The 14,283-nt window shown below is 37.6% G+C and overlaps 1 protein-coding gene across 1 annotated transcript in view; it reads right to left on the bottom strand.

Annotated features, from left to right (window-relative positions):
* atp10b (ATPase phospholipid transporting 10B) overlaps nt 1-13,823 on the bottom strand; it is a 30,273-nt gene extending 16,450 nt beyond the window's left edge. Inside the window, exons 1-9 of the mRNA XM_041798188.1 lie at nt 13,414-13,823; nt 9,416-9,620; nt 8,924-9,009; nt 8,508-8,614; nt 5,227-5,358; nt 4,864-4,991; nt 3,971-4,223; nt 2,770-2,966; nt 398-556 (exon numbers count right to left, since the gene is read on the bottom strand). Of these exons, the coding sequence (XP_041654122.1) occupies nt 398-556; nt 2,770-2,966; nt 3,971-4,223; nt 4,864-4,991; nt 5,227-5,358; nt 8,508-8,614; nt 8,924-9,009; nt 9,416-9,620; nt 13,414-13,823 (1,677 nt within the window). The remainder of the gene's footprint in view (nt 1-397; nt 557-2,769; nt 2,967-3,970; nt 4,224-4,863; nt 4,992-5,226; nt 5,359-8,507; nt 8,615-8,923; nt 9,010-9,415; nt 9,621-13,413) is intronic.
* Between the last annotated feature and the right edge of the window lie 460 nt (nt 13,824-14,283).

Genomic DNA, 14,283 nt, shown 5'->3' with positions numbered 1-14,283 from the left:
TAATTCTGTGAGGAATCTTTACAACTGGGGCTATAAAGATGGAAAATTAGTGCTGACGACTGATGAAAGAACAGAAACTTGGAGCGAAACAATTAAAGAAACCGCTCAAATAAAACTAAAGCTTTAAAGTTAATTGGTACATTTTTAACTCTTGTTTGGAAATTTTGCAGCAGTGCAGCTGCCATAAAAATGGGCAAGGAATGTATGGATCTAAAGAAGATAGAAAACAATGAATTCATAGTTTTGAAAAAATGCTATTCTGATGAAAAGTTTGGTTTTGCTTTTACAGTCTACACACTGGGAGTGTTATGACAACAAATACTATATCCATCTTTTCTCTCCAGACCGTGTCCTCCTTCTCTTCTTCCCATACACAGCCAGTAAACGAAGCGCTCACCCTCTGTCTCTGAGCTGTTGCCATGGAAACCACCACCGTGTTGCAAATGGTGAGAGCCAGAAAAAAGTCCAGGTAAGGATCCATCTTCCTGCTGCTGCTGCTGCTCTGTGCCCTGTTAATCTGCTGAAGCAGCTTCCTGTCTGGAATCACCTCAGTTTCCTGTTGGAGTAAAAAGTTAATCAGTTTTTTAATTAAAAGCTCACGTCAATAAACTGTTGCACATGTTTGGCTTTAAACGATTTAAAACGACAGGACTTGGAAAACTATTTTAGCTTTTAACCTTCTGAATTACAGTTTTTTTCTGTACAGGATAAGATTATTTGTAAAAAAAAAACCCATTCAATTCATACATCTGTTCTTCTAATTTAGAGACACAGCATGAGTAAAATATGAGCTGGGCACAAACACAAGTCTTTTTTTGTCCCATCCTGTACCTCCAGGCTTCTTGCCCTTTGATCCCTGTGCACAAAAAAAGCCCCAGATTTACACTACGGAGGTAACTAATCTATAGAGCACGTTTACAGTTAATGTGAAATCAGAGCTCGCTGCCAAGCAGAGCCCAGCATGACCATATGTCCCGTCACAGACACAGGGGTAACTTTGAGCCAAAATGGATGTGCTCATCATGACACCTAGCAGCTCAGCCATCTGCAGCAGGGACTGAGACCATGGGGCCTTTTTGACACAGGGATGGGTGAAAGTTAGTTAGACAAATACCACTTTGGACACTTTACTGGACATATAAAACAAATGAACATCCTTTTAAAATCTAGTCACAAGAAAAGTCAGTAGTCAAAGAATCCATGTGTTTCAGAATAGATGGCAGTTCCTCTATCAGACAACAAAAATATACAGAAAAGATTCTTCAGCTCTGAGCTAGCCAAATGAAATAAGCATTCCCCCAAACTGATTCAATCAAAGAATTACTTTAATTTTCATCCTTCTATCTTATCAGCACTAATAAAGGCTGAAGAAGACATTTAGATACCCAAGTGTAAGATATTCACAAGAGAAAAAAGTTTACATTTCTCCTCTGATGCAAACATAAATTAACTGTGTGCATGTTTCCTTTCAACTTGATAAAGAAAATTTAATTTAGTTACTTGTAAGGTAAGACAAGGCTATATAACCGCTTCTTCTCCTGACATTATATTAGGCCAGTTCACACTATAAAAACAGGCTTTCATAATTCATTCTTAGGCATTTATTCAAGCTGCCCAGCCATGACTTGGAATGTCAGAGCATGTGTAAATGAAGAGAATTGAGTCAAATCAAATGTGGGAGGTTCTTGTTACCTTGCATTGCTGTACTCTTTTCCTTGTCATTTTTCTCCGACTTGGGTCTCTGCACACATCATTTCATCTTGTATTAGAAACTAGGTTTGTCTTTCTTAAATAAAATAGGGATTGCACATAAGAAAAGTTTTCTTTATAAGACCATACTACACAAACTTCTTCTGGTTTATGTTCATTACTGACTCCTAAAAGTGTCTGTAGCTTTAACCATCAGTCTCATTGTCTCATCATGTTAGTTGTTTCATAAACTCTCTTTGTATTTTATTGTTTTTGCTCCATCATCTTGATCTGGGCTTCAGGGTCACCTTTAACTTAAGTGCTGTATTAGTTTGAAACATCGAGCACATAGCGTTAGTTCAGGCCCTCATCAGCTGAAAGCAAGGTGATTTGCTCTAAGCACGCTATTGGCTAATCACTCCCTTCCTGCCTTATTTAAACTGCTCTTGCCTGGCTACACTTTGCTTCTCTCTCTTCAAACTTCTCTTGCAACCCTACTCCACCCCAGCACCTACTTCATTCTGCTTCTAAATTAATCAGTGTCATTCTGTTGCCACTGATGCCTGGTCTGCTCTGGGTTTTTGCTACTTCTCTCCCTGCCTCGGGCTTTCCTTATCGGAGCAGGAACGTGTGCTGTTCCTGCTTGATGCTTTCCATGTAGGTTCGTGGAAGGGCAGGGGGATCCCAGAACAGCCACAATGCCAAACAAATAAACAAAAAAAACCCAGCAAAAGTGTTAATTAATAACTGCTAATTTAGAAATATTTATAGCTGCAAATATGCATGTTTCTTGACAAAGTGGTCCTGGCTGAAATATTACAACTAGGATTAAGGACAATTTGACCAGTGCAGCAAATGTTTTACTGCATATTTTTTCTTGTTGTTGGTCTACTGTTAGTTTTTTTGATTGAAACTTTGTGATGCAGTCTTGGTCAGGACTCCCTGATAAAAAGATTTTTTTTCTAATCTAAGTGGGAATACTCTTAGTAAACTCAAGGTTACATAAAATATATTTTCGAAATTGCAACCCTCTTCTCTGGATGAAATAGCACCTTTACTGTCAACTAAGCCTCATCTTACCAGCTCACTGCTAAAGGCTGCGTCTGTCGATGCAGCTCTGGACAGCTTGCTCCTGCGTCTGCCACGGTTGTGTTTATGTATGTCCTCAGACTCGTCCTCAGCATCCAGAGACCAGCCAGTTTTTGCAGCTTGTGGCTTTTGGTTGAAGATGTCATCTTCCTCTGTTTCCTCACCTCCAAGGACAGCTAGGCGGATGGCTGTAAATCCCCAAAAAACATGTTGATCTAATGAGCTAGTACTGATGTGCAAGACAGAGTCACACATGCAAATCAATATTGCTTGCATCTCTAGTCACTAAAATAACATATCTGATGTTTAATAGTCAGTCAAAGGGCCAACTAGGAAATGAGAATAAAAATAAGATTATTATGTAACCTGAATGTGTCCTGAAGTGAGCTGCCTCGTGACACTAACATACATTAACCTGTTTCCAGTCACTTACCTGGAGTGAACTAGAGTGGGTTGCGTTACCAAGAATGGCAAGAATTTGCAATGGAGCATTTCATCTGTTTGAACATATTAACAACTCTAGTATTCTCCACAACTCTAGTTACCTTTGAAAACTTATACAGTATATACATGTATATATAGTATGTAAAAAGGGAGGCTACACAAAAAACATGGCCCTGTCTCTACCTTTTTGAGATATGTTGCTGCCATCAAATTTAAAAAGGAGCTAATATTTTCATTAGATGGTCAAGTATCTTAGATTCAACATCTGATATGTTCTTGATGTTTTACTGTGAATAAAATACTGGTTTATGAGAATTGCTAATCATTGCACATTCAGTTTTTATTTTCATTTTACACAGTGCCCTAACTTTTTAGGGATTGGGCTTATATTTTTCATTAACAATTTGTTCTGTTCAGGTTGACTGTAATCTGAGGTTTTTTGACCAAGGTCAGTTTTGCATCTTTGATCATACTAACCATCATGGGAAAATCTATGTGATCCCAGCCCTTCCTTTTTATAACCAATGAAATATTATTACTGATATATTTTTGTAGCATGTATCTGTAGGTGTTTCATGTTTTATTGAAAATATTATTGGACACCAGAATCATTTTGTCCTGTGCCGTGTGCCATTGTGACAATAATTCAGTAAGTAGTGTAGCCAGCTGAAAACTGAAAGATCAAATTTTATAAGTATACTGAAATAGAAGGTTTGACATGACAAAATATCTAAACACAAACACTTACTGTTCTCTTTGTGTGGGTACTCAGTGCCCATGATGGAGCATCTGCGGTACACCATCTTGTTCTCAGTAAGGGTGCCAGTCTTGTCTGAGAAGATGTATTCAATCTGTCCCAGGTCCTCTGTGATGTTCAGGGACTTAAACTGCACCCGGCTGTTTGTCTCCGGGTCGTACAGATCCACGTCATTAGAGATGAAAAAGATCTGCCCGATCTTAACCAACTCAATAGACACATAGAGGGAGATGGGAATTAGGACCTACAGTGAAGAGGAGACACAATGGTTAGGGCAGGATGTTAAAGAGAGAAAAAATGAGACATAAAGGAGAAAGAGAAAGAGAAAGAAAGAAAGAAAGAAGATGAAAAGTAAAGGAACGACAACAAAAGAGAAAATGGGAACAAAAGACAGGAGAGTTGAGAAAAATAATAACGAAGGAAAGGCAAGGAAACAAGACAAGACTAAAAAGTACAGGAGCAGAGAGGGAAAGAAAAAGAAGGAAAGAAAGAAAGGACGGATTTTAAAAAAGGACAGTAAAGGAAAAAGAGTTGAATGTAGAATGGAGGATCACCAAAAAATGAAAAAAGAAGTATTTTTGTTCTAAACAAAAAGTAAAAATAGGGAAAAAGCAGAAAATTAGAGGAGACAAAATACTGAAAGAGGGATATGAAGGAGTCAAAAGGAGACAAAGGAGGAAAAGAGAGATGAGAGAAGGGAGGGAGTGGTTAAGAATAGTTATGACAAAATAAAAACAAGAGGGATATTTTTAGAAAAGAAGCAACAGGAGAAGATATTGAAGAAAAAAGGGCAAAAAGGGAGGCTAGGCAAGAGATTGATATTTGAAGGAATTTAAGAAACCTCTGTTTATTAAAATCTTTCTAATAAAAACAGACTCCTTCACCTGCAAGAGGATGATCATGGTGAAGAACATGTAGAAACCAGACAGACTTGGGCTGTCCAGATGACCACTGCTGTCAGGGACCAGGTAAGGGGGCACACCAGGCAGTGCCTTCAGCCATAAGTTGTGACCTGCATGTGTGAGGACATGAGGATTAATCACACTGACTGTCGTGTACAGAGGAGCTATTTTTAACAGCACACCTTCCCCCGTCTTCTGGTATGTGCTCACGCCTTAACCCAAGGTGACTTGCTATTTTTTTTTTATGCTTTGGAAATTAAACGACACTCCACTAATGTAAAAGAATTAATCACAAGCCTGTCTGTGTTGTGATTTCATGATCAAGTTACGTAAATCATTACTGACCCACTGCTCCAAAGAGACACATGGTGAAGAGGAGAATGACGCAGAAGATGACGTCTATGTTCAGCTTCCGCTCAAGCTTGCTGCGCTTGTATCTTGGCCCGTTGTTGTTGAGCATGGACTTGGTTTCATGGCCTTAAAGATGGGATAAGAAGAAGCTGATGAAATAAGCAACAGGAACTCCAAATGGTCCATGACCACCCAGGAAATGGGTTACTATGTCCAAAAAGTGTTCTCATCCTGGTCAAAGACAATAACAAGCCAAGGACTATGAAGGACACAGATCTCGTTTCCTCTCTTATGTTTTGTTTTCAATGACAGGTTAAAACAACAAAATTTAACACTTCATTTTTCAACATTTTTAAAGACTGATTTTGTATTTTTACAGACATCCTAAATGAAAACATAGTCGATCAACCATTTTATGTGGGCTGAAAAATCTTAGCATAGGATGCCTGAATCACCATCATATTTTGTACACTTAGACCTCATGAAAAGGGCTTAACAATAATGGAAAAATGGCAATGTAATATCTTTTCTTTCTGAGAAACAGATTGCATGAAGAGCTATTCCAGTACTCCAAATGGTACAGTGACTTTAGTACAATTAGCAATGCTCAATTGAAATTTGAATGGCACAATAGTATTCAAATTGTATCATAACTAAGTCTTTTTTACCTTAAGCCCTCGCAATATGACAAAAATGTGATCTCCAATAATATTTTTCAATATTGTGATAAAGATATCCGGTGAACCACAGACCTTTAGCTATAGCTGTTAGCAACATGTTTCTATGAAATCAAAAACAATTCCAAAAGGAATATTTTTCCCTTAACTGACTCCAATAGTGGGGGAAGTTAAAAGCTAGCCTGAACTTAAAAAGACTGCATTGAAATGCTATAAGATCAAGTCAATAGCTCAGGCCGTCATTCAACAAGTAAAATGTATACAAAAAGCATTGCTTGTTTTCATAAAGTTATCTTTTATTTGATGTGATAGATTCAGACTTTTGGGATGTGCCAAGTATGAAAGTTCATATTGTAATAATGCTACAATATTGATTTATTGTGCAGTCCTATCATAATATTAATCCTAATGACATTAACCTTAAATGATCTCTTCCCTGACAACAGCATGTCAAACTTTAAACTCACCCTTAGACCAGTGATTCTGAACTGGTGGGTTGGGACCCAAAAGAGGGTCACAGAATCTTTTAAAGCTGGTCACAAACTAGCAGATTTGCAAATCTTTTTAAAAACCACAGATATAAGGACAAACTCAACCAATTTTTTAATCTCTTGATCCTCTGAGCGCATGCATTAGATGTTTCAGCCAGACCATTAGATCACTGAGACCACACACCTGCCAACCTGCCAACGAGCTCGCGTGACCACGTGACTTCAATTGAAAAATAAACACTGATGTCTATTGATACCCCCCAGATTGTTCCTCCACTATAAACTGCCCTGGCATGTGTTACAGTTGCAGCAAAAGATAATCAAACAAGGAAAAGAACAGGCATAAAATCCTGGCCGGATGGAAGGAACAGTTGTGTTTATGTTTGTTCCGTGAAAGTAGGCCTACATAACACCTGCTCACTCTCATTGATTTTTGTGGGTATTCGGTCAGTGACATAACATCCTTGAATCGTAAATATTGTGTTTCATATTTATAATTCAAGGTCTGGGCAGAAAAATTATGGTGTTGATCCCACAATCTTGGGGAAGGTGATTGTTGGGGTGGCGAATCTGGCCTCAAATTTGGCTTAGAATCCTGTAGTGTATGGCCAGCCTAAATGGGTTCTGAATGTGTATAGTAAAAATGTGCACCACAAATCCATGAAACTCCTTTAAAACACATTTTGTCTTTTCCTTTGTTTGTTGTGTCACGTTTAGCATTGCCTGAGATCCAAACTGTACTTTTTTAAATTAAATGAAAATGACGATTGGAAAATTATCAGAAATCTGGGTCACATTTTCCCATTTAGGCGTTTTGGTGGGTCCTGGGGCTCGACCAGTTAAGAACCAATGCTGAAAACTATCTCAACTGTATTCAAAATTCTGTAAATTCAATCATATTACCCTGATGTTTTTTCACGTAATAACATTGATTCTGAATGATTGTTGAACCCCTTAAAGCCTGTTGTCACATATTTGATACATACCTTTATCTAATCAATATGATACATAAATTACTAAAGAAAAAATTTTTGAGTATAATCTGAAAAATGATAAAAATGCCCTCAAGTAGATTATCAGTTACCAAAAACACCTAAAGTACCAAATGATATACAACAAATATAAATGTTAAATTTTATGGGAATTTTGATGTTTTTTTGGATTTCAGTAAAGAGTGAAATAAACATTTCATTTCCAAAAAATTTGAATATTCTGGCTATAATTTAATTAAATATAATTAAAAAGACATCATTTTTTGACAAAGTAGGCCAAACTTAGCACTAAAAGTAAAGAAATTTGTGTTTGGTAGATTATTTATTTGTTGTAACAATGCTTCTTTGTAGTAAATCTTATATTGTTGGAAAGCCTGTTTATTTCCCTTTTAAATTATGCCATTTAAAAGGGAAAAAAAGGATATGCATTTCTTGGATGAGCAGTGGAACTGAGTATGTGGGTTGTGTCCATGAAAAATGTGCTAAATCTTCTCTGCCAATGCCAAACAGCTGGTTTTGCTGTTGCTATTGACTCTTGTTTTGAGTTTCTTGTACCCCCAGGTGCTGACAGTTGGTTAAGTATCTTTATAAAAGCGTTGTTTCATAACCAACATAATGACTTAAATTTAAAACGGTTACAATTATATTCTCTCCAGTCTAAGCTGTACATTGTCTTTAATGCTAGTTAGCAAAAACTAGCATGCTAATGTCTCAAACTTTGAGGGATATTAGCATTCTCAGTGCAAGCATGATAGCATACTTAATGGCTGAACAATCCTGCGCTATAATACAGCTTTACAGAGGCATTGATTGACTAAACTCCCTCCACTAAACCACATTTAAAAGAAACTTAATTTTTACATCAAATTAAAAGCTATTTCAAATCATAATGTAGACAATACAGACATCAGTTATTATGCAACTAAAAGTGCACAATACTTATTAAGACATAAACTTACAAAATTTAATTTCAATTTATATATTTATGGGGTTGTGCCATGTTAATTTTGACACATGAATGAGCTATGCTTATAGCCTGCCATGGCTTATGACAACATAAACAGTAAAAGCTCAAGGTCAAAGTACTGAAGCAGCTGAGAAAAGGGAGAATATACCTGCATACACAACGAAGCCGACAACGTGGTCCGTGTTCCTCACTGTGCAGCCTCGCAGCAGCAGACTTTCGATTCCTGCACCCACCTTCTCCTTATCAGGTTTCTCTCTGCAGCAGCAGGGGAAAGTGAGAAACCTCCTTTGTACTGTCAGATCTTGTTAGATATTCATTACTGCTTATATTTTTCTCATTAGCCGTTCGCCTGCTTTACAGCCAAAGCTGGACAGAATGGGCAGACTGGCTGTAAGAGCTGTGGTGCCCGAGGAAATCGATTATAGTCTATTACAGCCCCAATAATGCCTCTGGAGGCATCAGAAAGTGCAGCGAGTGGGATGAAATTAGTTTTGCTTGGCTGCTCTGAAAGGCCCAAAGAAGTTGTTTTGGGAATCACGTGTGATCTGTGTATTTGATACTCACACAAAACACTTGAAATGGTTCAGATTGTTGTTTGGCTTCTCACACACCACGATACTGTTGAAGCTTTCAGGTTCAAAGTCAGGATCCTGGGAAATAAGAGGAGGTGTAAAGTCACTTAAGTATGAAAGGAAAATTTATAAATGTAACTCAACCTGCAGTTCCAGACAGACTAAATAATTACTAGCCACAGAAAGAACAACTTAAGTCCACAAATATTTGTTTTAGGTATGTTATCCAACAGGTATGTGTTTTCTTTCATTTACTGACTTTGACTTAAGCACTGTGATTACATGTGACCGTAAATGTTCAAAGCAGAGTGATCACATGTGACTGTAAATGTTCAGTTAGCTATGCCAGGTCAGGAGACAGTAGTGCTGCTGATGTGTATAAAATGTCAGTCAGAGGAAAAGGTGGAAAGCATGCCAGAACATAGACAAAGAAGACAATAAACAAATTTTATATTCAGGTGTGAAATGAAAACAATTTCCTCACCGAGACACAGAGGCCAGTCACTGCCTTCCTCTGCTTTAGGTTGGTCTCTCCATCCAGATTAGACGTCTCAGTGTGACACACGCCGTTGGGATCTGATGTGTGCAGGAGCAGGAGGTCTGCTGGGATGATCTCATTGCACACCACCCTTACAAAATCCCCCACTCGCACATCCTTCCAACGTCTCTCTATAAATTGTTTTTCTCTCCTGAAATCAGACATTAAATTAGTTTATATATGTATCCATGCATTTATCTAGTCACCTAATAAATAGGCCAATTAATGAATTATTGGTTCACTAGAAATGGATGAAAGTGTTATGAATAATAAAAAAAATCATAGGAGCGGCTCAAGCTTAAGGATAAACATTAAAACTAAATGGGAAATAAATGCTGTTATTTTTGGAAATCTACCCAAATAAAAGAACAAGGAAACTACAAGAGAGAGAAACTCAAATTAAACTCATTATAATCTATTTGAGGCTCCATTGAGCCTCATAGTTTGGAACCGCATATCAAGCCAGCCAACAACGGTGACGGAGAGCCGCAGGTATGCTGCCCTGCATGTAGGACCTGATCGGGTAGCTGCCACACATCACCACACCTCATCCCAAACAAAGCCAGGAGGGGGGATTGTGTATTTTTAGCGCTGTGTTTGGATTATACTTACCGGGTTGCGCAATCTTTTTTTTTTTTGACAGGAAAGCTCTAAGGACTCCACCACGCTTCACAGCGTTAGCGTCATCCAACAGGTTACAAATAGCACTGTTCTCTAAATAGAGGCCTATTTGAAACGGTGCATAATTATCTACCGCACACATTCATACCAGATACGCAAATGGTCTTTTTAAAGTATATCGGCGATCGTACATTGCTTTCAACGAATATATATTCTCTTTTGCAAACGCTTTTATTTGATTTCTACCAGACTACGATTAGAAGTTTCATATCACTGTCACACATGTTTTGTCAGCATAAGGTGTAAAAGCAAAATTTAGATGAATGGAAAATCCAACTAGTCAAACGGTACCATGAAATTAGCCCGTCTACTATGCTATTCGCCCACCTTCACTCCCTCCGTGTGTGCAAGGTCTACAAGGTAGGTTTAGCTAAATTTAGCTAAACTAAGTCTAACCTAACTAATCCTAGCTAAAGCGCTGTTTGCATTAGCTTGATACTTGACAGAAAAAAAGTTATACTTTGTTCTCTTAAGAATATAAATGAAGAGAGGTTAGTTTTTCTGTACTAACACGAATGTTTCTCTTGACACTCTTCACGAAGTTAAAAATCAATTAACACCTAGCCTCTCAGGTGGCAGGCTCACTTACCTTTGCCGTCTTTATGGTAAGCTATGCTAGGCTAGGCTAAGCTAAGGTTAGCTAGACTAAGCTAGTGCAGATTTACCAGGGGAGCTTACATGTTGCTGGGTGTTTCATTTATAAAACACAGAAGGAAAGTATCAAACATGCATATAAACTCAAAAGACAGCTAATCATGTTCTTCTAAAATGTAGAACTTTCTCACAATTATCCCACATCACTCCAAACTGTTTAACCATCCAGTTTCATCCCATTACAAGCCTATCTGTAATAAATAGCAATGACTGTTAAAAACTGCTGAATAACAATTACTTTAAAACAACATTCGCATTTCGCAAATTTCCCTTTCTTAGATTGTTAAACTAGTTACCAGAGTTATAATTTTTTTTTCAGTATTTTTTATATTTATGTGGTTTTTACCTTTTGTTTTAAATTTTAGTTTCTGTAAGTTTTTTTCTGCTGGTTTGTTACTTTAGTTTTTATTTTGCAAATATGTTCCATTTTACTTTGGTTTTTATTATATTTTAGATTAGATGGGAGATGAGAACCAAAAGGGTTCTTGACCTTTTTAATAACCATTGTGTAAAGTCTTCTCCAATCAAATCAGGTGGTTTTATTTTCTCCGGGCTTTGGATGTACGTGCCACTCAGTATGCTGCTGTCATAGACAAAAACTAAGGATTTTGTCAGTGATTTATTTTATTTTAGTTCGTTTTGTAAGCAGAGAATTAAGTTTAAGTTGTTTTAAATTTTTTGCAAAGCTTTGTTTTTATTTAGTTTCAGTTAACTAAAATTATTTTTACATTAAGTTTTAGTCATTTAGAAAGTTAACTATAATAGCCTTGCTAGTTAAAGCATCACAATTAAAACAAAAGTGACATTTAATTTTTCACTTATAAATTATTGTGTGTTGCTGAATATGTTTGTATCTTAAGATAAGATATTTATCTGGACTAACAAAGTGATTGTGGACTAAAATAGGAGTATTTAGATATTTTAAAAATAGACAAATACATTCATTTCTATTAGAGTTTCGGCAATGTGTTAACTTGTATGATATTGACAGAACTAGGAAAATAAATTTTGTTGTTAAACAAAATGTAACAAATTTTGCGCTTATTAGACATTACTAAATATATTACTATTCATATTTTGTATCTTAAAATAAGATATTTATCAAGACTTGTAGCCTAAAAATAAGAATATTTAGATATTTTAAAAACAGACAAATGCATTGGCTTATTTGGTAATGTGTTAATTTGCCTGATATTGACAGAAAAAAGAAAAATTTTCTTAAAAACAAATTTTGCTATTTGATATATTTATGATAAAGCTGTAGCAAGGGAGTAGTAGCATTTTGCATTGAAAACAAACCCTCAAGATAAAGAGACACTTAAGATAACCAGTTCCGCATGTAAATGAAAAGAAATGTCATTATTGTAAACACCAGACAGGAAAGGTTGAGAGGTGTGGTTACTGGTTTTTGAAGCGGTATTAAAACATGTTTAACAACACAATAACAAGAGTTGGCATCTAATCAGCAAGAATTAATGGATGTTATGTTTCTTGTTTGGCATGTTTGAGCACAGATGGTTTATTGAGAGTTTGAGATAGAGGCGAGATACAGAGGATGACCCTCAAGATAAGGCTTTTCACTTTCAAAGAAACACACTTCATACCTCTTAAAATAGAGCATGCAGGTGAAGGGTGATGGCGGGAAATAAAACGTGCATTTGAAAAGGTCTGATTATTTAGGGTTGAATTCCTGAGAAGAATATTTATTTGATTTTTTTCATTCACCACTGCAAATTTTCTCCACCTGTGAATACAGTTCACCCAAGGAGAGAACAAGGGAAATGTGTGGAAGTCTAAAATGTATTCTGGAGCTCCTTCTGGAAACAGTTGTATGCTTCAAAGTAATCCCAGCTAATCGATGCTGTTCTAATCTTTACAAGCCCAAAATGGAGCTTTAGCATCCCCACCCACTGAGCCTTTGTGAAAGACCCACGAGAGCCTGCTTGACACGATTCAACTGCTGTTGGTCTGGTGTGAAGACATCCAGGATCCGCTAAGAAGCCTTGATCAGCTGGTGAGTTTCCCAAATTGTTCTAAAATGTTGCATCCCTTGAGTCTGTACAAAGGCCACATAAAGCACCACACACAGAGACAAGCACACGATACAGGCTTTTGCCAAATATCTGTTAACTTGTAAACTCAAAACTGGTGGTTGGATTAATTTAATGTCTCCTCCTCCCTTCCCTACTCAAAAAATCACAGCAGTAACAGGGCTGAAACTGTGTTTGCCCTCTTTTGTGGTTTATTCATTTTTCATTAGTAATATAAAAATAGATAACCGCTAACCTCACTGTCTTTGCTGATGCAATGCACAGATGAGGATTCCATCAAATGTGCACAATGTGATGGTGAGAGATACGGTTGTGAGGGAATAATCTCCCACACAGTTTCTGTTTCAAAGTCTAAAATTATCATGTGGTGCTAAAAAGCAGAGGAGTTAGTCACACAGATCTACACATACTCTCAGACATGAGGGATGATAAGAATCATAAACAGAGATGTGGAAGTGTCTTGAATGCAGCATGAGTGCCTATACATGACACATCATCCATTAAAGTGACAAAGTACTGCATGCTTTTTCAGAACATGGTTTTCTTTGAGTGGTTTACCTGCTGTAAATGAAGCACGGTGTGTTGTTGAGCTTCCTGTCAGACTGGTACCTCCTGAAGTCCTCCCAGGCATCCTTCAGGGCTGTCAGAGACATGATGACACAGATGGGGATCAGAGCCACCTCAGGCTGGAAGGCGTTCACTACGGGAACAAAATTCAGAATAGCCAGACCCACAAAGTAGATGTTAGCCAGGCGATGAAACTGCTCAAAGAGGTTCATGGGGATGAACAGGAGTAGGGAGTATTTGGTGGTCTTGATAGCATTTCTGGGGAAGTAGCGGTTTGGTTGTTTTCCCTTCTCCAGGCCTTCGTAAGGCAGATTGGACACCAAGTTGCGAAGGTCTTTGTCACGGGCCCTCTGACCTCTCAGAGCATCCCTCACCAGGGCCAGAGGGCTCCTCCACGTCATGGCTGCTCTTCTTCTTTTCCTTTTCTTCTCACCGAATTTTCATTCTCATCCCCTCAAGACTTCTGGTGAGTGGAAATACTTCTTAGGCTCACCCTCTCCTTTAATGATTCTGTGTCTGTAGGTGTGAGTGTCTGGGGCCTTTTGCCAGGTTTAAACAAGTGACAGCACACCTCGTTCTTTAGCCCGCCCCTTTTCATTGACAGGTGTGTTGTCATTCCTTCAACTGGAGCTTCTTAAGTCTCAAACAGAGGGTAAATAAAGCTGCCCAAAGGTAGCTGTTAGTGCTTCAGTGATTCAGCTTCTTTATGGTTACCTGTCATTCCACCAACTACACAACATGTCCCATTTTGCTCAAAATAGCTGTCAAATATATTCTTTAATGATCCACTGATAAGCCACAAGAAAATATTAGGGCAGTGCTGAAGAAAAAAAGATTTTAAGATTAACATCTTAATTATAT

Source organism: Cheilinus undulatus, linkage group 10 (assembly GCF_018320785.1).
Source record: "Cheilinus undulatus linkage group 10, ASM1832078v1, whole genome shotgun sequence".
Lineage (NCBI taxonomy): Eukaryota > Metazoa > Chordata > Actinopteri > Labriformes > Labridae > Cheilinus > Cheilinus undulatus.
The sequence above is the reverse complement of the archived record's forward strand: the minus strand, read 5'-3'. Positions and strand labels throughout refer to the sequence as shown.